The sequence below is a fragment of the Doryrhamphus excisus genome, linkage group LG13, assembly GCF_037039965.1.
Source record: "Doryrhamphus excisus strain RoL-2023G ecotype Guam linkage group LG13, RoL_Dexc_Guam_v1.1, whole genome shotgun sequence".
Taxonomy (NCBI): domain Eukaryota; kingdom Metazoa; phylum Chordata; class Actinopteri; order Syngnathiformes; family Syngnathidae; genus Doryrhamphus; species Doryrhamphus excisus.
In genome coordinates this window covers 13,086,099-13,113,595 of record NC_136369.1, presented here as the reverse complement: position 1 = coordinate 13,113,595, position 27,497 = coordinate 13,086,099, and the positions used below count along the sequence as shown (strand labels likewise).

Here is a 27,497-nt window from a genome sequence, read left to right as displayed (position 1 = left end):
CTATGCCGCTTATCCTTACTAGGGTCGTGGGTATGCTGGAGCTTATCCTAACTGTCTTTGGGCGAGAGGCGGGGTACACCCTGGACTGGTCGCCAGCCAATCACAGGGCACATATAGACAAACAACCATTCACACTCACATTCATACCTAATAAAAATTAACACAATTTCACTACCACACCTCTGTAACAAAAAGAGTAAACTCCACACTCGACTGATATATGATATTGACCAGAATAAACATTTAAAAAAATAGATCTGGAAAATACAGGCCATCATATTTTCTGGGTCTGGGCGATTTTATACATGCAAACCGAAAGGCAGTGCCAAACAACCTCTGCCCAAGCGAGTCAGAGTTGTTATTCCTGTCACTGACAGACACTAGTGACCTGGAGGGATGCAGCCGTGACTCAGAGACCCTCTGGAAAAAAAAGTATCTGGAAAGTTAGTAAACAGTAGAGCAGGAGTTATGGTGGCAAGTTTAAGATAATGGTGATCCAAGAAGCAACTGTACAACTGGTTGTAGTATGCAGCATCGTAGAACAAAACAAAACAAACAACAAAACAGCTCTCAGTGTGATTCAGTGCAGTTGTACGTGGATGCAACCAGTAATAAACATATGCTTGGATGAATAGCTCTTTAACAGTGTCAATAAACACTGCTCCTTATCTTTGTGAAAGCTGAATATTTAATACAGCATAAGGACCCATTGACCTAATGTGTGCATATCATGCAAAGTAGATGTTCAAGTGTTACATATGTTGTCAGCTAATACAGCATATGTGGGTGATTTGCAACCTTTGTATGACCGATAGCATCACAAACATCTGTAGTAGGTGTTGAAGTATGGGATAAGCATTCTAAGGAATTTAATGTCATGTTTTCTTTTCAGACTGGCAGTGACATTATTTGTTCCACCAATATGATAGATTCATCATATCATTTACTGTACATGTGTTGTGTGTTTTGATGATCGCACTATACTGGTGGCTGTGTGAGCGTCAGAGCAAATGATGCAGGAACACTCACTGCCCACGTACTTGCTGACAATACTCAGTTGCCTTTATTGCTCTACAATGAAAAGGCAGACAGCTTGCATATACACAAAGCACACACACACACACACACGCACACAAACACACACGCCTACATTGACAGCATGTATCCAAAGGATGGTGTCACACACCTCTGCAGCAGTCTTTGCCTTTAGCTGTGTGTGTTTGACGGACAGGCCGTCCCTATGCTCAGACACATACTGTAAGATCCCTGTCACATTGTATTACACTGTATGTGTGTTTGTGTGTGTTTGTGGGCCTAGTTTCTGTCTCATCTTAAGTCAGTGTGTGGCTGCTGAGACGCACCCGCCCTCATGATACCAGCCACTCTTCTCAGGAGCTGGAGGGAACGCGAGGCAGGGACAGATATGAATGAATATGAGGAATGTTTTATCTCCTCGAAAAAACACCCAAATTCTTACTTTTGATTGATATTGTACGCCTACCAAAAGTGTTGGGCAAGCATCATATTCTCACATGTTCTCACAGCTGTACACAAAGCTGTTATTGTCCAAATAGCTGAAAGCACATAATTGTCAAAATTTTGTCCAAAGTGTCCATATTTTAGTGTGAGAACCAGTACCATTGTCATCTAGCACTGCCTTAATCCTCTTGGGCATAAAATGTTAATTGAATTCTCTTCCACTCCTCCATGATCACTGGTTGGATTGGTGGATGTTCTTACAAACATGCAACACATTAAGAAATCACACCACTCACAATTGTAAAATACAGTAAAGTTTTGTTATATCGATATTCTCGGGAGTCGGAAAAAATACCGATATAACCGGACTATCCATATATCCGATCCTGCGCCGAACTGCATTAAAAGTGGGCAATAATGCACTCGACATTGTTCTATAGTATAGAACAATGTCGAGCAGCTTAAATCAATCTTTGCTTAAGGATTTCAATACCAAAAAAGAACACGGCGAACGGCTGCTTCCAGCTGTTTGGCCAGCTGTATGTGGGGCGGGTTGAGCATGACCTGTGAACCAGGAAGTGCGGGAATCGGTGTGTGTGCTGTGCTCTGGTGGTGGAAGTGTGAAAAATAAAGTTGACTGGAAGCAGCCGTTCGCTGTGTTCTTTTTTGGTATTGAAATCCTTAAGCAAAGATTGATTTAAGCTGCTTTTGTTTCGATATAAGCAGACCAAATTGGCTGGCGGGAGATGAAAAGGGCATCGTAGTAACCGGATTATCATAATAACCGGGTATCGTACTAACAGAACTAATTATATCATAAAAGACTAGAAATTTGCCGGGAAATGAAAATAGTATCGTAATAAGTAGTAATTCGTTATAACCGATATCGATATAACAAGACTTTACTGTATAGGGGTTCTCTGATCAGCCGCCGATATTGGCCGATATCAGTGAAAAGCACTTGTTTTATAATGCCCTGCCCTGATCAGCTCTGCCCCATCTGCAGCATAAAACCCAAATAGGAACATCCATAGTTGAATTAATATCTCTCGAAAAAGTGTTTATGTTAATCAAAACTGAGCATGACTTTGTTTGATGCTGTTCTTGTATTGCATTTCATTATATTGTGCAGTACACCTTGATGTTTATGTTTCACTGTTCACTGGATCTGCCATTGATGACAGGTTTCCCTCTGCAAAGTTCTTAGGAACAGCTCCCCCCCTGCCTTGCCCACTCCTCTTGAACCCGATCACCACATGGAGACAGCCTGTGATTAATTGACTTGTTTGGATTATCACTTGAACTTTTAATGCACGGTGTTTTGTATGCTTTGATGCATTCACACAAGCAGACAAGATGAGGATGCACTGTACTGCTCCGCTGAGTGTGTCTGGTGTTGGCTCTCTCCAGGGACTCAAACCCATGAGCTTTCCCTATTCTCCTCTGAGACCTAACTGTTAATTAGAAGCTGATCTCTGGAATGAATAGCCATTAATGTGTTTCTGTGTGCTTGTGTGTGTATGCGTGCGTGTGTGCGCGTGTCTGTGAGCCACAGTGTGTTTCAGCTCTCTTTTCTAATTAACAGGCAGAGCAGTCATCCTTAGGTCCTCTTCTCTTTCAGGCTTTTTTTCTGTCTCTTTCTAACCTTTCTGCCCTTCCTACATCACTCACTTCCTCTATCACCTTTTTCTCTTTTTCTTTCACTGTCTTTTCACAGAGACATATCGTTAAGCTGTCTCTATTGAAGACTGTAGTTTTGCATGTTTTTTCATGCAAATGTTTAAACCTGTATTGTCATTGTTATGGCACAAATAAGAACGGCAATACAGTAATCCCTGGTTTACCTGTTTGTGACCTTCTTAATATGGCTTTTCACATTATTAGAATACTCGAGACATGTAGTGTAGTGACCTTTTTTATCCAATATAGTATTATCCAATATAGTACACATAATAAGAGTAAATAAACAATTCAAGACATAAATAGGACCCATTCTTGTGTGTATTACTATGAATGCGTTTCCCAGGGGACCCGAAAGAGAGGCGGATAGGAAGTGTTGGGGACTCAGGTTTGAGTTTCCTTTTTGTGTGGATAACGGCTGCAAGTAGCTTGTGTTTTTTTGTTTTGTTTTGTTTTTTATTATTTTTTTCATTTTTAATTAGTTCAATTTTTAATCCAGTTGTCCTCATCCGGGTCACAGAGGAGCTGAAAACTAATACTAGCCAGATTAAGTATTAAGTACCACAAGAAGTTTATTTATGACCTGAAGTTTTTGATTTTTCTGTTTGATCACACAGTCACTAGTTACAATAGGCATGCCTTTGTTCAACCTGTCATTTATATTTGACGAATATCTGATTAAATGTACTCTAATGAATTGGTTTGATTGAGCAGTCTGGATCTCTGCAGCATGCAGTTAATATGATTGCCAATAATGTGTCTTTTAGTGTCCACATTCACACTACTGCAGTCTCTCTTTACCACTCTGCCTATATCTTTTGCTCGGTTTCTATATCGTCTGTGTCTGTATGATATGTCTAAAAACATGTCTGTTATTTTCCTTGCAGCACGTACCTGTGGGAGCAACCTGCGGGGCCCCAGAGGGATCATCACGTCTCCTAATTATCCTGTCCAATATGAAAACAATGCTCACTGTGTTTGGGTCATTACTGCATTGGACTCTGCAAAGGTAAGTGTTACCCCAATCCTTATTGGCCTTAAGCCGTTTCATCATATATGGTACAATGTCATGCATTTTGAGTATTTTTCTTTAATGTGAATTATTTCTCGTCTTTAAACTTTCCCTTTGTGCAGTACTTGGTTACAGGCAATAAACACTTCTTCATTTATGGTCTTTGACGTTCCTATAACTTGTATTTTAGCTTATTGATCTTACATTGATGCTGCAGCCCAATAAATATACAATTGTGCTCCTGCAGAGGTGTTCTCATAACTTACATAAATGACTTTTTAGTACTCACTATTTAGTTTGGCTTGGACTGTCTCTGTTTCCTCTTTGGTTGAAAAAGCATTAGTCTGCATTGGTCCAGCTACCATCACTGGCCATTGTTTCCCAGTCAAATGGTCTATTTTTAGCTCTACTTTTGATGGATGTGGTGTTTGTATAGACCTGTACGTATGAGGTATCCCTGGGCCTATTTTGACGACAATATTTATGTCATGGAGTTTCTGATTTATTTTTTCTCAATATGAGGTCTGAATCACATCTGAGGATGTTCATGTCCATCATTGTGTACTGAACTAGAATATCCTCTTGGATGTCATCCATACACTAAACTCTCGTATTGTTTTGGGTAATGAAGCATTTGCTGGAGTAGAGCCAGGGAGTGAGATGTCCAAGGACACCAAGGAGATGCATCCATGTGAGGGTGATGGTGGTCCAGGGGTGGTTGTGCCTCAACCTGGGCAAAAGTTTGGAGCTGGTCTGAAGGGGAGAGGATGGATGACTTTCTTGGTGAACACAACTTTAAGGCTTGATCATCCTTCTCTTTGTCCACACACATCTTTTTCATCGACATGACAGCTGTGCCAAAGACATCCCGGGGTGTTATTGGGGTGTCAAGGAGAATCTCCTTCTTAGTTGACAGGGTGGTGAGGTGCAGCCACCAGGCTTCTCTCTTGCACGGAAGACCATAAAAGTATCCTCAGTGCATCATTTGACAGAATACCTATTGGGGAGTGAGTCAGATGGTCCCTTCTCTGGCCGTTCTCAGCACGAAGCATTAGGGTCGTTAGGTGGACATGGTTTACCATCATATGATTATGTTTATGATTATGTAATTGTGAAAAGGGAACTGCAGTAGCTCTGCAAAAATGTCCTAAAATTAAAACCACAGGGTAAATATAAAAATTAAACAAAGCAAGATATTAGTTATTTTATTATATTGAAAAATAAGTCAATAAAATAAGAATAAATAACAGGACAGATCACTTCAAAGTAAAAAATCTACATATACAAATATTAATGTGACCCCACACAGCCTTTGATTTTTCAGAATGTGACGCTCAGTAGAAAAAGAGACACGTAGTGTATCAAACATGTACAGTCACATAGGGGACCATTTCAAAAACCGTTAAAGTAATTTGAACTGTTCTATTCAGAATTATTTTCAATTAATTAATATTCATTAATATTCATTCAGTAAGTCTCCTTCCATATTTTTGTAGTGACATATAATAACAAAAAAGTACATTTTAAAGGGGACCTATTTTTGGGCCCTTTGCATTGAGTTGTGGACTCCTACAGAGCAGCTACACACGATAACCAGCACATAAAGCATTGTCGATCTTCCAGAATCTGCACCTATTCCTGCTATATTTCTTTGGATTCCGTGGTTCCTGCAAAAACAGTCTGTTTTAATTTATTCCACCCATGGCCCACCTTCAGATACGCCCACTCCACTATGGTTGGTCACACTCCCAAGTGCTTTGGATGACTTCCGGTGTTGTGCCGTTAGCTGCAGAAACCACTGATTGTGACTTACTGCTTGTTCTTCTGACTCATCCACACCACCAAGTAACGTTGGAAAGGCGTCAGTCTGGCCCATGTTCATGAAACAGCCCAGTGTTAAATGCACAATATTGATTGTTTTTTTTTTTTTCTTTTACTGTTAGGGAATCAGGAACTCCAAACCACTTGTGCCGTATGTGTCGTTAGGAATTGTAAACAAATGTAGCTTTCTCTTACACCTGACGAAACACTAGGAGCCATTGAAACCAACGTAAACACAGAAGCAGAGGGAGGGCAGAAAGCGTATCATGCTAAAAGTGCATAGGCATATAAGGAAGCTCGTGCGTGACAAACCTCTAGTTTTACAGAGCAGTTTGAGCCATCACAAACTTTGGTGGAAGTACTTGAATGACTTGATACTTTATGGACTGTATATTATGCAGATATAATAAGGGTACGTCTAATATTGTTTCTTGTGAATCTGTATTTTCATAGAAAAATAATAAAACAATCAGTAGACAATGCCCTATTTAATAAAAGGCTAGGATTGAATAAGCCTCTAAGAAAATGTCCACGCATTTGTTCAAAGATACGCCACTGGACTGGACTGCCCACACATGTGGGGAACCAAGTGCTGTTTGGGCTTCATTCTGGTTCTCCATTGCTGAGTGCAAGGTCATCACACCTCCCCATTTTTGTGAAGGCAGCAGCTTTGTTGTTGAGTCATTGTTGTATCTACATGAATAATTCATAGACCTGCGGTACAACATCTTAAATCTTTCCACAGATTCCCTGGTGCTATTATCTTCTGTTCATGTCTGATCACGTATCCTATCTCCTCTCTGCTGTACTCGGTCTCCGCTCGCTTCCATCCATGTCCCCATATACTTGCCTCATTTTCTCATGCCCGAAATGTCTAAAATGTAATATTTTAACATAGCGTGAATAGAAAGCGGGGAAGCAAAATAAGAGCAACATGGCACGGAGCTCATTTGAAGTTTAAAGAAGTTTTTTTTTTTTTTTTTTTTTTAAAAGGAGGTTGAAAGTATAGATGAGAAAAGTGAGGCTAAGTAGCTATTTATTCCATGCAAGGTACGTGTGCAGCAAAAAATTTCCATGTGACATGGTTGGCTGGAGAACTTAATAGAGATGTTTTCACTGATGATAGACACAAATTGAGTTTATCCATCTATTGAGGCTGTGATGGAGTATGGTGTCTCAGAATAGGTAAATATAATTTAGTGTGCACCCCTTCACTGCACTCTGTACCAATACAAGTCAGGTTTCCGTTACATGCAATTGACTGTGGTGCAGTGACACGGTAAAATAAAACCCGCCACACTTTTTTTTTTTATATAATTTGAAACAATTTTAAATTATACAGTGTATGAATGGAAAAAATATGTTATATCAGGGGTGCCCATTACAGCGATGGCAGCATTAGTCTGGGTCGCATGTCAACCCTCTAATGACATCAGTCATCTGATATTAAGCCTGCTCCTGAGTCACTCTTGTGGTAAACACAAGTAAATGTACACTTTATACAAGGGAGGGCAGACAGTGCAATGCAATAATGTGGTGGATCATCTTTTACAGATAGGTAAGGTATTATAGAACTGGATGGCGTGTGAAATGAATATAGTCAGGAAGTCTGTTTTAAAGAATGAGCTCCGCTGCCCCTCTTGTTCGATGGAGTGGGTGCGCTTGTCCATGATGGAGAACAGTTTGTCCAGTGTCCTCCTGTCTCTCATTGTTACAAACTCCACCATCTGACTGCCGATTCAGCTTTCCGGATATGGCTTTATTGCCATATTGATTAGAATTATTGAATGATATCAACTACTTTAATGACTGACTTTAATTACTTCATTTTGTTGTGTGTTCTTTGAGTGTACAATGTTGATAGATATCGTCCAAACCGGCATGGTAATTATGGCTAGTGTGAGTTGACAACAGTGATTTCAATCTTGCGGAAAGCTCCCGGCGGTCACAACGACATCGTAACAGAGTCAGTGTGATCCTGGCCTGACTGACAATAAATTTAAATTCAAGCAGTAGAACACGAGGTTCGTTTGTAGTTAGGAAGCACTTTGGCCATGTGACCAATCACAGCAGAGTAGGCATACCTGGTGGCGGACCGTGGCTGAAATAAATAGTTATGGCAGTGGTTTAATTTCATTTGAACATGCATCATGTTATAATGGAATACATCACATAAATCAAATTAATACAGACCAGGAAGCACAAATCCAAGGAAATACAGCTGGAATAGGTGCAAATTCTGGAAGATCTAGAAAGTTTTCTGTGCAGGTTATCGTGTGTAGCTGCTCTATAGGAGGCCACAACTCAATACAAAGGCTTGGAAATTGACATAATAAACGCAAGCAACAGCAGAGAGAGCCTGACTGAACTGAGACTAAACTAGTTAGTATGAGCTAGTTAACAATGCACATAATGGGACCTGCCTTTTTTGACGCTAAAACCTGAGAAAAAACCTTCAAAAACAAGCCAACAGTGTTCCATTTTACATATTCACAAAGCAAAAGCTATTGTTACTGCAGCAGATAACACAATAAATATATTTATCTGACACCTCACTCGGATTGGATGGTACTGGCTCTCTATTTTCCTATGAAGACTCAACAAAATATTTGTTTGCTGTCAGCATTATATCTGACAACATATCGTTATAATGCACAGAAAAGTGGAACAAAATATTTGTTCATGTTTCACATAAAGATTATGAATGATGGGCAAAATTCCAACAAATAGCAGTTTTCCATTAACTATTCAAATTCGTATGCCCCCCCCCCCCCCCGCTTCAGACATTTAAATATGTCTATTTGAGCAACCCTGGTCGTGATTGATGCAATTTGCTATGTCTGTTACCTCGGCATACCAACGCATTAGCAATGTACTTGTAATGACAGATTATTAGCTAAAGCACCGCAGCTGGTGACATTTGTGGAATGTCACTCCTCACATGAAAAGGCAAAGAAAAGGGTAGTCACTAGTGTTGAATGAAATAAATGAAATAAAATATAAAGGAACCACACAGGCAAGTAAATGCATATTTTACTCATCCTCAACACTGAACCATGACCATCGCCAACAGCATTGTGAATAACACTGTATCTTGTGTTGATGACTTCATTGGTATTTCCAGCATGTCCATTATGTGGTAGGCCCGCGTGGTTCTTTGCTGTCATTACAGTTTGCGGCCATTACAAAGGGGTGTTAGGTTGGACTGAGTTGATTGAATTGTAATGGACGCCGGTGAACTGCTGTTGACAAAAACAGCAGCAGGTGCACACGGTGCACTACCACGTCCTTAATTTGGCAGCATGAGCTTGAGATAACAATGAGTCACTTGCTGTATTTTCAAGAGGACCTTGAGGATAGAGAGCCTCATGAATGTTTACTGAATAAAAATGAAGGCCCTTGACAATCTCCCTATTGGTTTCTTCAGTGGGGCGGGGACAGGAGGTGGACATCACAACTGATAGAAATGGGAGGAAGTTGCCAGAACCTTCAGGGTGCGCTTGAGGCTTAAACGGCGATGTCATTTGAATATTTCCCTCCTTTCCATCATCCTTCAAAATAAAGTGAATGCACACCTGGCCCGTCAAATTAGTCTCAGGATAAAAGAAATTTCAGCCTTTCTGGCCTTGATGGCGCTGCGGCTCAATGAGCAACATACAAACAGCAATCTGCAACGTACCACCGTGATTTGATAGATAGCTCTAGGTCGAGAAGATTACGTGGCACTAATTCCAACAAAACAGTCCAAATATATCTGTTTTTTTCATTATGCTTATGCCCTCTTTCTGCACAGTCACCCTTTTTTACTTAAATGTTAAAGGATTATGAAAAAACTGCAGGGGAAGGACATACAAATCGTACAGGAATATTATAGTTTTATTGCGTGGCTCTGGTATCAACAGTACTTCCATCCTGTACAATGATTTGCAGTGAGTGTGTAACTTTTTTCCACTGTTTTTCATTACTGTACAGTTATTGTCTTTTCATGCTTTTTATGATGTGGCAGTGATTGAGCACTGCAGAAAATAAGCTTTCGACTGCACCTCAACTTGAAATTTTGATTGCGTTTTAGTCAGGAGGTTAAAAAGTTGAGGTCAAGTGCTCTGGAGCAGGTTTTCATGCGGGTTGTATGTGTACCTGGCTGCATTCACCTTACCCTCTATACTGTTACCTCGGTGAGGAGCAGTTTTTCCTTCAAATATGATGCATGCCATTATCATCAGGCTAGAGGATTGTCCTGGTGGTTACAAACTTCTTTCATTTACAAATGATAGAGACTGTTGTGCTCATGTGACCCTTCAAAGCAGAAGCATTTTGTCTGTACCCTCTCTTTGCTTGGAGACAATCCCGTCTCCTTTGGCTTCATATCAACTGTGAGGACAAGTGTGTGCCTTTCCAAATCAATGTCCAATCAATTGAATTTACAACAAGTGGACTGCAGAAGAAATGCCAAGGATCATCGGTAGAATTTGGGTGCACCTAAGCTCCATTTTCAGCTTCAAGGCAAAGGGAGAGAATAATTACAGTTGTTAAGATATTAAAAAATATATATTTTCATAGTTAGAGCATAGACAAATTTCTAAATGTCATTTTTATCATTAATAGATCCCTGTAGACATAAAAACCACCCTTACAGTCACCTTTACACTCCCGTTATTCTTTGTTTACAACACATTGCTCAACTGTAATGTATAGGCTACAGGATCACTGAAGGGGCACAAGTGACAGCTAGTATAACAAGCTACACAACTAACTAGTTAGCCTCTTTGATTTACTCATTGCAAACTTACTCGCAAGAAAGTTTTTCAAACGAATTTAGGAAGAAGGACAAATTAAGAAGCCAAAATCTTACCACTTCCACACATAATGGGAGGAGAAAAATATTGTGCTGGGCATGTAGTAATCAAATCTAATGCCATAAAACATTACTAACACGTCGTGGCCACAATGCCATATACAACTTGTTCAATATCTCGACTAATGATAATCTGTAGTCAACCCTGAAATAGTGGTATAACTCCATATAGAGTGAAGGTGTGAGGTTTGACCCGTAATGTAACTGTATATACCATGCATCCATCCATTTTCCATGCCAAATATGGTCGGCAAAATATTCGGTCAGCATGATGCAGTGTAATGTAACACTACAAAGGAACTACATCCACAGTCAGAATTATTGAAATAATACATATATAACAGTGTCAGTTGAAACTGAACACAATGTTCTTGCCATAGTGTCTCACAGGTAAGATTTTCTTCTCAAACTGGACCAAACTGACACGGAACACAGAATTACCACAGCGTGTGTCACATCCAACCTTGCTAGTCTCAAAATATTCACTAAACTCAACAGTCATTCATCTAGCAGGAGATTTAGCCCCATCAGTAAGTGCAAGGTTACCATTTTGGTGATTATAATGATAACATTGTGCAACAAATGTCCTGTGAAAATCCTGTGAAGAATTACCTTGAGCTTTGAGCCAGATGATTAAGCACATCTAAAAACTGTGAAGTGTGTTGCCCAGGAAGAAACTCTCCCTTGGACCTTGCGTGATCTGTTAGAGAGAGACATTGCTGAAAAGGCCAGAGGAGATAATAAAGTATTCACAGAAAGGAAATGAGCATGTATTAAGATGAATAACAATCATCATTCTGTGGACCTCACTTTTCTTTCCTCTGAATTCCATTGTCCCTTGTTCCCCTTTTCTTCTTGAACAGACTATTATACCACATGACTTGTTTCATCAATAGCATGCTAAGACAGAGACAAATGACACTATGGGAATGTGCCTTTGTTTTTTTTCGTGTGTGTGTTTTTTTACGTCTTTGTGCTGCTTAAAACCTTAAAGTTTAAACATTTAAAAGTCAATATGTGGAGCTGCCGGGTTGCTGGTCTGCTGTCTCATTCTGCTCAAGGAAAAATAGATCACTCACCATTGTTGAGCACAGAATATTTGACATTGTTATTAAATATTTTGTTAAACTTGAACCCTAACATGCGGCAACTGAGATACAAGTACCATTAGAAAGAAACACGTGCAGAAATACAATGGTGCTAACTCAAGAGCACCTTGAAATAAATAGCAAATGGGAAATAATAAAAGTATAAGAGAATGAAAAGCTTACTAATGGGTCACAAAAATAGAGAATTTGATGAGGTCAAGAGAAAAATATTGCATTGCCGCAACCTTGGAAACATTAGCAGTAGCTGGAGGGAACCAGGCAAGGAATAACAAGAAGGAAGTTCAGGTATGAATGTCCAATAACCTTTTGGATCTGTGTGGCATGGAGAACGATCCAGTGCCCTCCTTACTCGTCCACTGAATTTAAAGTCTGTTGCGTCATCACTATGCCACCCGCACTGATGCTATGCTTGATTAAGATTAAGATATGCCTTAGATATGATTCTTTGTGAGGTCGTTGTCTGGATTTCAAACTTTCGTCAACCATTACATCACGGCAAGCCACGCCTCCGTGTTATGACAACAGACGGAGCCAAGATTCAGAACAACAGAGCATTGCAATCAAGGGTCGTTAAATATGGATGTCGTATTGATGAGTCACTTTGCTTTGACCTTTCATGGTGAAGTCGAGGCGTGAAGAGGGCGTGACGTGAGGTGGGTTTACATACGCAGACTGAAGGACCAATTGCATTGACCAAGTGTGCATGCTTTCTATAAGGGTGGTGTAGACTGGCCACAAGTCAAAGGAACCACAAGATACATTAAAGAAGAACTCAAGAAAAACACAGAACATGATATTTACCTTTCATTTCACCAGATAATATGTTTGAAACATGGGTCAATATTTGACTTTTAGGTGTTTTTCAGAAACAGTACAATCAGGAAAAAACTAATAATTTGAGGTGTGTTTGTGTGTTAGTGTTTGCCATTGGATTCAGCAGTATCAAGAAGATAATCATTTTGTTTAAGTCTCAGCCATGCTTGACTGCTCACAGGCGTAACCCATTAGGTGTCTAATCACTGCTGTCTTTTTTCATGATGAATGCATGATGAATGTGTGTGTGTGTGTGTGTGTGTGGTCTTCTACGATTACACATTTGGTCACTTTCATTCATGGGTCATTTATTTCATCATCGTAGTCCAAAAGTCAGGACACATTAGGTCAGGTTTGATTTAATGCAAACATTGAGGTCAGTGAACCAACAACAGAAGACTGAATATTTTTTATTTAATTCTATGAAACGTTAAATCATCAACTAAAGTTGTAGATAAGCAATGAAATTATGCTAATTCCTTTACATTGAGCTCATTTGTGATTAATTTCAGTTGCTAATATTTACATTTGTACATTAACATTTGTAGGTTGACTTTAAAGAGGCAATTACTCCCAGCGGGATGCTTGTTATTCCCTCCATAATGCTGTCTTAGGTACTGCAATGGAGGGTGCTAGCATTCATTCATTTATTCATTCATTCATTTTCTACCGCTTTTACTCACGAGGGTCACGGGGGTGCTGGAGCCTATCCCAGCTGTCTTCGGGCATGAGGCGGGGTACACCCTGGACTGGTCGCCAGCCAATCACAGGGCACAGGGCAGACAAACAACCATTCACACTCACATTCATACCTATGGACAATTTGGAGTCGCCAATTAACCTAGCATGTTTTTGGAATGTGGGAGGAAACGGGAGTACCCAGAGAAAACCCACGCATTCATGAGTGACAGCTGTTAACTCCACTCCTTTTCGGGTCGAATGACAAATGTCATTCAGTTTGATTTAGTAATTGTGAAGAATATATATTTTTTAATTAGTTCTCTGAACCTGTCTCAATGGAAGAAAAACTAAAAAGTGCTCAGACGTGGGGTTTCTTCCTTTTTCAAAAACATGCATGTTTGGTGCATTGGAGTTGGATTGCCCATAAGATTTAATCCATGTGTGTATTTTTTTTTTTTTTTTTATTAGGAAATAACATGTTTGTGATGTCCTAGTTTTACCTTTACATTTGTATGGAAGGTGGAGTCTTTGGATGTGTTGGTTCCATGCCATTAAATACACTAAGTGCCATCACCAGTGCATCAAGTGTGTGGTCGAGAGTGGCTGATTGGATGCAGTTTTATGACCTGGAACGTCATGACAATTTTTGAAGGGTCTAATGTCCCTCTTTGGTAAATTTGGGGATTCTTTTTTTGTCTACGGTGGAAATGATGCAAGATTTTTTTTTTGGCAAAACTGCAATTGATGCAACATGAAGGACACATAACTGGACGTTGCTCACATAGACTGAGCCGAATACATCACTAGTTGTGAAATAAATAATCATCCCCAGTCCCAGTACTCACTAATGGCATGACACTCCCAAATAACGCTCTAATTAGCACATTATCACAATTCAAACCTTTTAGCTACTCTGGGTTTTCACTCTATTTGACAGAACATAATATACTGAATTACCAGCTTTGCCTGTCACTATCATACCCTCACCCAGAAATGTTCTAGGAGAGAAGGGGGTATATATGTTGTTTGGATGCTACTCAGTTGATGTTGAACCATGAAGTACATGTATGAGTACATACATGAATAGGCCAATTTTTAAGTCAATTCAAAAAGGTATTTTGTCAGTATGACACAACATTCAATCACATCCATATCATCATCCGAAAAGTTTCAACAAAAAGTGAAACACATAAAAACCAAAACCAGGAAATCCAATTAATGTGTTCCAGAAACACAGAAATATTGCAAACGAATCGGTAAGGAAAAGTTTGAAAACAAGTAGGTCTTTAGTTGGGCAGGGAATAGTCCCAAACCAAAATGCATACTGGGAATGAACAGGGGAAACCACAAAAAGCGAGAAATGCTATGCAGCAATCGGCAACTACTTCCACAGGGATGAGAAACAATAAGATTTAACATGTTTTTGTTTTTTTTTTTACACAACAGCTGAGCAAAGCCTGCTGGGAAGCAGGAAGTGCTTCCAGCGACTCTACAATATTAACATTCATTCATTCATTCATTTTCTACCGCTTATCCTCACGAGGGTCGCGGGGATGCTGGAGCCTATCCCAGCTGTCTTCGGGCGAGAGGCAGTGTACACCCTGGACTGGTTGCCAGCCAATCACAGGGCACATATAGACAAACAACCATTCACACTCACATTCATACCTATGGACAATTTAGAGTGGCCAATTAACCTAGCATGTTTTTGGAATGTGGGAGGAAACCGAAGTACCCGGAGAAAAGCCATACATGCACGGGGGAACATGCAAACTCCACACAGAGATGGCAGAGGGTGGAATCGAACTCGGGTCTCGGGACAATATTGACAAAAAAATAAAATACATTTTATGAATAATAGTTATGTTCCCCTTGGTGGGTTATGTAGCAGTCTCACTCAATCAAAAATGAAAATGGAAATAAAGAAAATGTGAGTGTTCCAAAAACGAGGATTGAGTGTTTAGCATTAAAAATAACAATGACTTTGGTTTCCATGGCCTGGATCTGAAACTGCATTGTCATAATTAAGGGCAAAATATCAGCATAATATGATAAATTAGTCTGTGATTCAAACCTCTAATGTCTGCTGGTTTCCCTTTGTATCGCAATTAGAAATGTGGTTTCCATGGTGTGTTATCCACCAAATGCTGAGACTGTTTAGACTTTATTTTCCAAAACATTCCAGTGAATAGCACTCCAAGGTGCCCTATCATCCCGACAAGAGAGTTATTTTACTAAACAGCAGCCATTTGCTTCCTCACCATTCAAAACAAAGGTCACCCCGGGGCGAGTCCACACCAAATAAACATGAAACATCTGGACATTGTGCAGAGTTCAGCTCATGCTTTCTATGCTGGCCTATTTCAGAACGGGCTGGTGCTTTTCATGCATCCCACATGTCAGATTATACGACAACAGCTGAGACACAATGAAGTCGTCGCAGCATTTACAACAAATGCACTTATGCTTTATAAAGTATATCTTTTATCATACAGTTTAGTTTCCTGTGGTAAAAATCTGAAGGTATTTAAATCAACTTTCACTTTTCACTTTTTGTCTTTCATCTTTTGTCTCCACTGAGGTGACGTTGGCTGAATACACCAGCTTGACTGCTGACACTGGTCGTCAATTATGAATGTCAATCACTGTGATTAGCGTTTAATGCCATTACATTAAAGCCCCCCGTTTCACTCCACTTTTTTTTTGTCGGATGTAAATTACGCTCACTGTGTCTACAGTGCTTTGGTGAGGTATTTTGTTGGATTTAGTTGTTTAAGTTAGATGAGCTACATCTGCACCATCCAAAATGAGCTTTACAAGAAACTCTTGCCTTTTTTGGTTGGGCTATGGAAAATAGAATGCATGTCGTCCCTCACCACACCGTGGTTGAAATGTATTACTTGATAATATCGTTCCAGGGTACAATACGGCATATTAGTGTTATGATATTGCCTCAGAAGCATTTTCACGCATACACGTAGCTGTGGCTAAATCTAGTGAAATAAAAATATGGTAATGGTTTTATTTCATTTGAACATGCATCAGATTACAATTGAGTGTATCACATAATCAGTTCACAGTTCCACATGTCCAAAAGGAGTAGGAAGAAGCAAAGCTTATTAAATCCTACCCCTCCATCTGGTACTTTTACAACCAGTAACTGTTACATTTGTTCACTTCCTGCTTTCCATAATACAGTTTAAGGTTTTTTTTTTTTTCATTTTTTTTAATAATGCACCTCATACCGAAGTACGAGGTGACAAATATGACATTCAAATTGTCATATATCAGGCAAGCTGATCAAAACACAATAATCAGCACACTAAGATGGACTCAAACTCAACTCTGAACCCCTGCTGTCACATTTTCTGTGTTGCAACACACACGAGCACAAGTTTTATTTTTTTTAAATGGCATATTTTCTCTAATGACATCCACTGTATTGTGTGACATGTGTGTAAATGTGGACTATAGGGTTGTTATTTCATGTCAAGAGGGCTCTAATATTGGTAAAACCTATACGTAGATAGTTGTAAACAGTTTTTGTATGTGCTAACCAAGAAAATATTTGATTAATAAAAAAGGGATACTACTTCACGGAAATTCACCCCTCACGGTTGGGTCTTGAACGAGATAACTGTGATAAATGGGCAATTACTGTATCGTTTTTTTTTAAATTGATATCGTTCTTTACTGAATCAGTTGTGAGCTGCCTGTAATATTGCTCCAACAAGCCAACTCCAACTTTCGTAAACAGGCTTACTAAATTATTAGAAACACCTCTCGGTATGATGATTTTACCCCAGGATATGAATATTTTGGGATAAACTGCAGCCCTTGTATTGGATGTAAGAAATAATATTGTGTACTGAGTAATATTGTGTAATATTGAGTGTGTACAGCCATCCCTCGTCATATAACAGTTCAAATTTCACTGATTTATTCCATCATAGTTTTTTCAAAAATACTGTATATTCATTAATAAATCATACTGTACCAGTCCAAAGTGTACCCTGCCTCTCGCCCAAAGACAGCAGGGATATGCCTCAGCATATCTGCAATAGTCCTAACAATAGTGAGGACAAGGGGTATAGGAAATGGATGCATAAATCCTGCTTTTTCATGGATGAATACAGCTTATTTTTAGTCAAAAGTATGCATATTTAGGCAAAAGTTATGTATTTTATTGCCTGAATTAAGAATCTCCAAACATAAAAATGGCTTCTGTCCTCACAAGCTCTACTTTTAAGCTTTAAATGGGGGTCTAGAATCAATTAACCGTGATAAATGAGGAATTGAACTGAGGGGAATTCCATCACCCTCGTCTCCTTAGTGATTCAATTTTTCCACATGATCCTGTGACATTCAAATCTGCTGCAGGGTTAATTAGTGATTGTATAACAATTGTTATCTTGGTGATTGCCCGGCCATCTGTACAGGGTCACTTTCTGCTCTCTGCAAAGTGGCTAAACTTGAGCCAGCTAAACCTTGCCAAACAGTGACCTCTCTGTGAACGATAAAGTTCAGACAAAGAGAAGCCCGTTACTAGAGATGAGTAAAGTACAGGCACTGTTTCACTATGCTGGTTTCTGTTTGTGGTGTGTTTTGTATCCACTGTAAATTTCACCGTGTCTGCCAGACTAACTGTAAAGAGGATTTATAGGACTCTCTTGGGCTGCAGTGAGCAGTAACATACAAATAAAAGTGGGATCAGAGTGCAATGCAAATGAAAATTTCCTCTGAAAGGGTTACACTTTGAAGGGCACCTGTAGGTCATTTTAGGGTATTTTAATTTAAGCCACTTGTTTGTATTGTGCACTGAAGCTTTTAAAAACAATTTATTTCTTATGTTTTCCCAGTTTGGGCTTTGATGGATTGCATCTGACAAATATTCTAAAGATATTAATGAATTCCTCTTCAGTTAGTCATAAAACCTTCATTAAAGGAGACCCTTCATGCTTGCCTTATATGAGAGACAATCAGATGTAGAAATATGTATACAAGTATGATATTAGCATTACATGTAATGGAATGGTGACCCTGAGGACGATTATGTTGCATTGTGATGACTTAGAATGATGCTGCATCTCAGGCTACTGGGAAGTACCATATGGATGGATCTTCTGAGCAGTGGCGATTGCTCATTGACTACAAGGGAACCTGAACTTCCCCTTTAAATGTCATAAAATTGGCCAAATATGCAAGGTTAAAGTTAAAAATTTAGACTTCAAAGTGTATTATGCTTGTAATGAGAACATGCTTAATTGTGTGAGGTTGCTGAGCATTTATCTGATGTTGAGGAGTTTGCTCTCTTCGCTCTTCCTACTGTTAAATCTCCACTGAACTTCAAGCTTCAGCTTATGGAAGCTGACAGCGAGAAACTAAGGCCGGGATTGGAGAAAACTGGGGAACTTGTACGTATTTTTTGTCTGACAATTTGGTTGAGGAATTTAAATGAACAAGTTACATTATCCATAATACTAAATTCCTTCGGTAGACACTTTGAACCTCCTCAAAGCCAATCTTTAAGAAGGACTGTCTGCCTAAGCAATAGCATATGTGTATTTTTTTAAAAGCCACTGAGCAGGATAATGAAACATTACCACCTTGTCTGTAGCTGAGCCTGCAGGGCAGCGATAAACTGTGAAATAACAATCCCTCACTGGTTGATTTGACTTTATTTGACCTGCTACATACCGCTGTGTTTTTTGGAACAAACTGAAAGGTTGCAGAAAACCTAGCTTGTAACATAAAAAAATAACACAGCCATTCATCAAGCATTTGTCTCAAGAGGCTATGATACTGGGAGAAGCTTTTCTTGTTTTGTTTTTTTTTTCCCAAGTTGTGATCATGCCCCAAGAGATCTACAGTGGTGTATGTACACCCCTGTAGGCTGGGACTTCACTGTGTTCTTAACAAATGTTAACGGCATATTGAGCTGCCCTTCGCCGTTCTGCTGCTCACTAATGACTTCAATGTAAAAACACTTCACTTAGCCCTTTTGAAAGGCATCCAACCTGAAACAGAAACACTCATTGGAAGACAGACTTCTCCTTACACAAGATAAGAAATATTTGACTACACACACAATATTATATTTGACACACATGATGGTGCTGTACTACTGGAACAACAACCGTGTTGCCATGATCATAGAAATGTCATAGAGTACCTTTCTCATCCTGAAGAGGTGGGGGCATGCATGAGCAAGAAGGCGCTTGTCACTGCCATCCTTCCATAAAGAGGAAAAGCCAGCATCTCTTTTCTGACTGCAGCAGCACCATCTAGAAAGCAGCAAGTCAATTGCAAAAGAGTTTACTGCTCTGCTGAATGAATTAATGAATTTGACTGCCAAGATGGAGAATTATTCATGCAAGCTCATCATGAGGTGATCAGACTTTTACAACGAAGGTTCAGAGCTTTTCCTCGAGAAGGATAGGTTGCATTTACTTATTACGCAGATAAAATGTATGAACACAAATATTTTTCAATTAATGAAAAAATCAATAAATGGGTCTTTGAAGACTATTTGAAAGCATTTTTTTAACCAAAGTGAATATTTTCTCTTCTACATTAACATTTTAACTCCACTGTGCCTCACCAGCCATGAACCTCAACCGTTCATGATTGAAAAGATGATGGCCTGGAAACAAGCATATGTGTAAAAAATAAACAATCCCTTGATTTTGTTAGTTTTGCATCATATACACATTATATGGAGCCATTATTGTATGAATAAATATGGCCACAGGCAGCAGCACAGAGTGTCATAAGCCAGCAAAATGTTTGCGGTTTGTTATTTATTAGACTGTATTATTCTCATCTAAGAAAAAAAAATCATTTGGAATGTTGACTTGTTTATCTGAGTAAATGCATCTTAAGCTCAGCAGAGTAAATACAACACACAGCTATACTGCGTACACTACACATTCTTCCTTTACCTCTAATAAGATTTTATTGAGTGCTGTGTGATTCACTGTGATTCTCATGCACAATCTCATGCCCATTCTTCACTGGAGTTCTCCATTCCACCAGAGGCTCCAGCTGAGACCAGTTCTTCTTTGAGGTTTACTGAACACAGCAGAAATGCCCCATCGTTCATGCTCTCTGTGATATGATTTACAACTAATAAATAATGGACAAGCAGCAAATAATGGAATAGCAGTATTACAGCATTTTAGAGTGCATGGTAGATTGATGATCCAGTGCAGCATGCATGCAACTGAAGTGACCAATGTGCCTTCAAGTAAAGCATTTAGCAGTCGATTTGTCAGGCTCAGACAGCAGGAGGGTGCACAGTGAAGAGTGCTGAGCCCCCTCCCCCGGGAGCAATTTTTGGAACTATGAATGTAAAAGAGTAGTCTGCCAAATAAAAGCAAGTGTTTTATTTCATTATGTTGGATTATAAACATTTCACTGTCAATTTCTTTGGATTGCATTTGTCATGTTAATTGAAAAACAGAAAATGGTCACAGCCGGAAACAAAAGATTGTACTTCTTTCTGTCATCTAGGCGGTGTTATTCGTGTCATTAGTCTCAGGTTTAACAAGCCTCTCATTTATTATTATGATTTTTTTCCAGCAGATGTACTTTTTAAAAAAGTTTCTCTGTGTTTTCTAGGTCATAAAGCTGTCATTTGAAGAGTTTGACCTGGAACGAGGCTACGATACACTAACCGTGGGGGACGGAGGGAAGATAGGAGACACTCGACGGGTACTTTATGTGTAAGCATCCTCGTCCTTACACTTGAACTTGGACATTAAAATAACAAAACTCCTCACTAAACTACATTGTGTGTATTGGTTTTATATGCATAGCATGTGACTCCAAATTGTCCATAGGTATGAATGTGAGTGTGAATGGTTGTTTGTCTATATGTGCCCTGTGATTGGCTGGCGACCAGTCCAGGGTGTACCCCGCCTCTCGCCGTAAGACAGCTGGGATAGGCTCCAGCACCCCCACGACCCTCGTGAGGATAAGCGGTATAGAAAATGAATGAATGAATGAATGAATGTAATGTATGTAGTTTATACTTTCTGTTTATTACAGTGTACCCATTTTTATTGTAGCTGAGAATGTTATTGAAGGAGCATGAATGCACATTGGGTGTTATTAGATATAATCAATGTGTCAATATCAATGTGGCATCATCATAAAACTTGTATTGTCTTTGCTCGGATTGACCATTCGACGTTAAACGATCAACTGGACCACGTTATCTTGTGTTGATGTACTGTGATACCTAACGAGGTGGCTGGTGTTTATCAGTCGCCAAGTCATGGAAACATTCTATCCACTGAAACTTTCCTTAAGTTCTTATTTTATTTTTTCTTATTAATAATTTCTGTGTATGTCTGTAGACTCACTGGCTCCAGTGTACCTGACATCATCGTGAGCTTGTCCAATCAGATGTGGCTTCATCTACAGTCAGATGACACAATCGGCTCTGCAGGGTTCAAGGCAGTATACGACGGTATGTCCTCATGAAACACCTTGAACCTTTTTGTTTACCACACACACACACACACACACACAAGCTCACATAATGGAGTGTGAAAGTCACATTATTGCTGACGCTCTTATTTAGTCGTAAACACAACCCTGTTTTCCCCCTCTTGAGTGCGTGACTGTGTGTGTGTTTTTGTCTGTGCCTGTAACTGTGAATTACAAGAAGGTAATAAATGAATTATGAGTCAATCAGTTGATCGTTTTGCTTGGTTATTTTTATATTATGCACAAGCTCACACAGAGTGAGAGAAAGAGATAAAGACATGACAGGAAGAAGACGTGAGGGTGAGAATGGACGATGTCCGAGTTTGTGTAAACGTTGATTATTTATAGGACGCACCATGCATTTTGTGATTAAATATGACTTCTTAGCATGCTGCTACAGCAAGTAAGTTGATTCAGCTCAATTGAATACAAGTGACAGAAAAGGTGAGTGAGGTAAAGATGGAGGTAGTAATTGGATCCAGGCAGGCAGGCAGGAACACTGAGGAATTGGTAGAATGGGACAAAATGACAAATTGACTGAGAAGATATCTCACATAAGTCAAGGAAGAGTATATGGAGGAGATCAAGTTTGTGCTCTTGGTTCTGCTTTGCTACCCTTTGATTCACTGATGGTCCAGGTTCAGTCACTCGGCAAGGGAGTCCGCTCGCTTAGTATCAAGTGTGTATTATGATTGAGTTTGTGTGTGTGTGGGTGTGTGTGGCATGGATTCTTCCATCTGTTGTCCTTTTTGCTCTTTATTAACTCTGGTTAATTCTGGTTTGAAGTTGACACCAAGAGTGTTTATATTGGTGTTTGGCTGTGTGGGTGTTGCTATGTTTGTTGGTGTATTAGCAGGACTACTGTACACAAGAAGAAGAATCCAGGTACTGTATAGACCAGAGGTAGGCAAGGCAACCTCATTTTTATAAACACACACACACACTCACATATTCTAGGGCTCAGGCACACCAGCACGGTCCTCTAAAATTAGCATATGTGTTTGTTTTTGTCATCCGTAGCCGCGTATCCTCAAATGTCACAGTAACAAATTAAAGAAGTCTGCTCGTCCAAGTGAGTGATATCACCAGGGAGACTGAGTAGATTGAGTGAATGTATTTTGGTGAAGGGGATAATATAAGCCAGGTTTCTTCCATCAAAAATTCTCTTCTTCAGATGCTATAAATCCAATGTTTATAATTAAAATGTTGAGTTGAATCTATTTGCATCAGAATGACTCACCTTCTTGTCCATGCATATTAGATTTACACATGAAATTAGATTCATGACTTTATTATTGTCATTGTGCAGGGAGCAGGTAACCTTGCACAGTAGCTGGATTGGTGTAAATAAAGAGTGATATTCATACAAGTCTAAAGCTGTGTTCACACCTGTCATGTTTAGTTAGGTTTAACTCCAACTCTGGTGTGGTTGCTCTGATGTATGATGTGAACGCAACCTGAGAGGTTGATGTGAAGGTGAAATGCGGTGCTGTTCGGTTCACTTCAGCTAAAGTTTGAACGCTGCATGGCTCACATAGCAGTCGCAAAATGACTGGAAAATACATAAGGAAATACATAGGAACCTTGATTAGCCTGTGTCCCACTTGTGTTGAAAATATACGCAAAAAAGTTTGCGTACATTTTCCATACTGGTGAGTATTCTATCACTGTGTTTGTTTGCTATATGATACTATATATTCAACCGAAAGTGCTGATCCCAACAACCAGTGATTCATAAAGTGAAATTGTCACGGGTGCCCAAAGTTTTTCATACCACTGTATAAGAACGTCACATAACACTGTGGGTTTCATTCCACACTGGTCACTAGGTGTCAGTAATTGTAATGCTGTAATGCTCACTGAGACACACAAACACCAGACTTGATCACAAGCACAACAAGCTTTTATCACAGGTTTGAATTATATCACAACACCATCATCACTTCCTGTCCTCTCACTCCTCAGTTCCCAAAGGAACACATTTATAACAACACACACGATCACAAGTCTTATTTATAGCTTAATTGGCTTATTTACTCTTGTTATGTCTGGTATAGTGGGTAATACAAATGTAAAGTTACTATAGGGGTATTAGTTAATGTCTACAGGGCTCTAAAAACACATTCAAAAGAGGGCACACAGCTTTTTTTATGACATAAGTCTGAAAATATTGAATTTTATTAATGAATCCTACTTCAGAAATGAAGTTATCACGGGCTGGTGTGGAAGCAATTAATTGCACTAATCGAGGAATTGCTCAGTCTGTGTCCATCCATCCATTTTCTATGGTGGTTATCCTCATTAGGGTGGCGGGGGTATGCTGGAGCCTATCCCAGCTGTCTTTGGGGCGAGAGGCGAGGTATTATGCTATCCTTCACAGTCTGGTGTAAACTTTGTATGCGTTGCACTTTTGATTTACTGGAGACAGACAGGACAGACTAAGTATTTACTTTCGGAATGTACAAAAAGTGATAACATGAAAGGAGAAGAAAGAAGCAAACAAATAACATGCTGATACTTAATGGCTTCTAGATATACTTGCAGCCTGTGTTTTTTCCCCCCCAGGATAACTAAACAATTGGCTTTTGGTGTTCCTTTTGTGGCCCTGCCATGCTGTCACATCCTATAATGTCATCCTTTTAAGGACCCAGAGCCGTGTAACACCCTGAGAGTTATTCGACTCTGCAAGTGGGTGTATATACTTGAAGCATGTGTGCCGCTGAATAACCTTACACATTTTTTGCAACTTTGTAGGTTTGTGTGTGCACAACTGAGTGTGAGGGAGAGAGAGACAGCGTTAACATCATAAAGAAACACATCACATTACAGTAACTGAGGCTTTCAGTGGACTGTGACTGCCAACTTTTCAGGCTGAAGGCAATCGCCTGCGAAGGCTGCATCAATGTGAATAATGCATTTTTACCCCTTTTTCAGCACCGCATGTCTTCGTCTGGAGCTCTCACTTAATGTTGGCATAATTAATAGTAATTATAATTTAGTCTTTACATTAGTTATACATAAACCACTTGCTGGAAACCTCACCTAATAATGCACATTTTGTTCCCAACCCATGTTGTTTAAAACTGTGGTTTTAAAGCAGGTCCTGGTTGTAAAACCGATCTTCCCCCACATCCCACTCACTCACTCACTCACTCGTTCATCATCCGCTGCCCTGTTTGCGACTCTTTGTTTTAAGATGACTACTTTCAGTGTTCGGCTCTTCAGCTGCTCAGCACCCAGATTCTGCACCGCTCTTTCAGGCGAGAGGCGGGGTACACCCTGGACTGGTCGACAGCCAATCACAGGGCACATATAGACAAACAACCATTCACACTCACATTCATGCCTATGGACAATTTGGAGTCGCCAAATAACCTAGCATGTTTTTGGAATGTGGAAGGAAACCGGAGTATTCATGCATTATATCGTCTCTCTTCACAGAGTTCTATTTTTTCTTGCTTTTGGTTGTGATTGTGATTTTTTTAGGACATTTAATGTTGCTTCTTTGTTTGATGTATTACATTGTTTATTTATTGTATTTACAAACTCTTGACATTCCAATTACAATGTTGAATTGTTTTGACACAGTGTACTCCCAATATTATTCCATATATTATCATAATATTATTTTTAAAAATGGTCTAAAAGTAATGTTGACAATGCTATAATTTATCATTGGCAATAATTTGTACATTTGGACGACAATTATCGTCCAGCAAAATATCTTATCCTACAGGCCTAGTCGCTTTAAACTTGTTTATGAACATGAAATTATATGTATGTGGAATTGTGAGAAAGTAGACCGTATTTCATTTGTAATTACCAGATTGAAACACCCAAAACAGTATTCCAAAAACTTGCTGAAGTATTCATCAATGCCTTTTCCTCCTGCATAATATTTAAATTCATCAGCTGCATTGCATGTTGTATGCCTTTGCCTATTTATGTATAATACTTTGCATAATAACCACATATTGGGAAGCAAAAAAAAAGGAAAAGACACATGAAGTGTTGCATTGAGATGCAAATTCAGATGATGCGCTCCAGTAAAACTCTTTAAAGAAAGTAAAAGACAGGAATCACTTAAACACTGGAGAACAAAACTGAAGAAAGATAATGAGTGAAATAGACTATTGCCACATGCACACACACACACACACACACACACACACACTTTGCACACACTGTGACTACTCACCTTGAGGTGTATTTGCCCAAAGCTAATCCAGGAGCATGGTGGAGCATGTGTTACAAGATGACCGGTATAATGTCACATTTTAATGCCAAAAAATATCAGCTGATTAAAAAACCCTTTCCCATTAAGGAAGGACAAAATGGGGAAAAAAAAGTCTCCAAAGTCATTGAATGTGATTGCTGGCCAACCGCTACGATGCTAATCTTGAACTGGCACCAACAAACCACAATATATTGACCCAATTGAGGGATAGTAGTTATATTAAAGGCATTGTATACAACTCACCCTTAAAGGGGAACTGCTCTTTTTCGGGAATTTTGCCCATCATTCACAATCCTTATGTGAAACATGAGAAAACAACAGCTAGCTTATAATGCTACAGTATGTTTTGGCTAATTATTTTGGCTAATTCTGGCATATTGATGGAAATGTCAATTAAGGAAGGCAAGGCATGTTTATTTATAGCACACCATTCGTACACAAGGTAATTCAAAGTGCTTTACAGACAAGAAGGGTATTATTATTCACTGTCCCTGTAAGTAAATAATAATAAATAAATCTGCACTGTGATTGGCTGGAGTCCAGTGCAGGGTGTACCCTAGCTGCTTCCAGTCCACCGTCAGTTGGTATTAGCTCCACCCATACCCCACGACCCTAGTGGGGTATGGGTGGGGAATACATCAACAGGAACTCACTGCATTTCGTCTCTTTAAGGAAGGCACCAGAGTGAGATCTCATTGTTTAAAGAACACTTACAGACATCCTCCATCCGTTATTCGCTGGCATAAACATCATCCTGTTGGACCACTTATTGTTTTGCCTTTCAAAAGTAAAGCTAAATTGCTCTGCAACGTCCCTCACGACAGCTTAGCTAGTAGAAGGAACACGTCAGAACGGACCTCTTAAAGGTTCTATCATGTTCATTAGCTTTGCAGTGCACACACACACACACACACACACACACACAAGAAAATCAGCCCATTTTCTCTGCCTTGACACAGCCACATTAGCTTGGCTGCTGGTGTCCCCTGCAGTGTTTATGTCATGTTGTCGACAGGCCAATCAGGGCTGCTGTCAGCTCTCTTCTAAAGAAAGTAGCTATTGCTTAAATTTGAAGAGCGGGACCTCATTTTCCCTTTTAACGACATGATATGAGTGGACAGTGTGTGTGCTTTTTTTCGGTCAACCCCACTCCACTATTACGCAGAATGCACCCATAACATATGGTACCTCAACGTTTTTTTGGAAATACAATGTATCATATTTTTAGATGCTATTAGCAGTTGTTTGAAGACTAGTTTACGTATTACTTTTATCTTAAAATCAGCATATGAGGCCTCATAAAGTGCCACAGCCTTT

At 39.5% G+C, this 27,497-nt stretch overlaps 1 protein-coding gene and 1 long non-coding RNA gene across 9 annotated transcripts in view; one reads left to right on the top strand and one right to left on the bottom strand.

Annotated features, from left to right (window-relative positions):
- LOC131139316 (CUB and sushi domain-containing protein 1-like) overlaps nt 1-27,497 on the top strand; it is a 373,565-nt gene that overhangs the window by 228,493 nt on the left and 117,575 nt on the right. For all 8 annotated transcript variants that reach the window (XM_058088813.2, XM_058088812.2, XM_078795676.1 and 5 more), the window contains exons 10-12: nt 4,047-4,168; nt 21,071-21,174; nt 21,811-21,923. In XM_058088813.2, the coding sequence (XP_057944796.2) occupies nt 4,047-4,168; nt 21,071-21,174; nt 21,811-21,923 (339 nt within the window). The remainder of the gene's footprint in view (nt 1-4,046; nt 4,169-21,070; nt 21,175-21,810; nt 21,924-27,497) is intronic.
- LOC131139320 (uncharacterized) lies at nt 19,356-26,335 on the bottom strand. The gene is made up of 3 exons (XR_009132224.2): nt 26,142-26,335; nt 19,623-19,734; nt 19,356-19,467 (listed from the first exon to the last, which is right to left on the bottom strand). It is a non-coding gene; the product is annotated as an uncharacterized LOC131139320 (long non-coding RNA).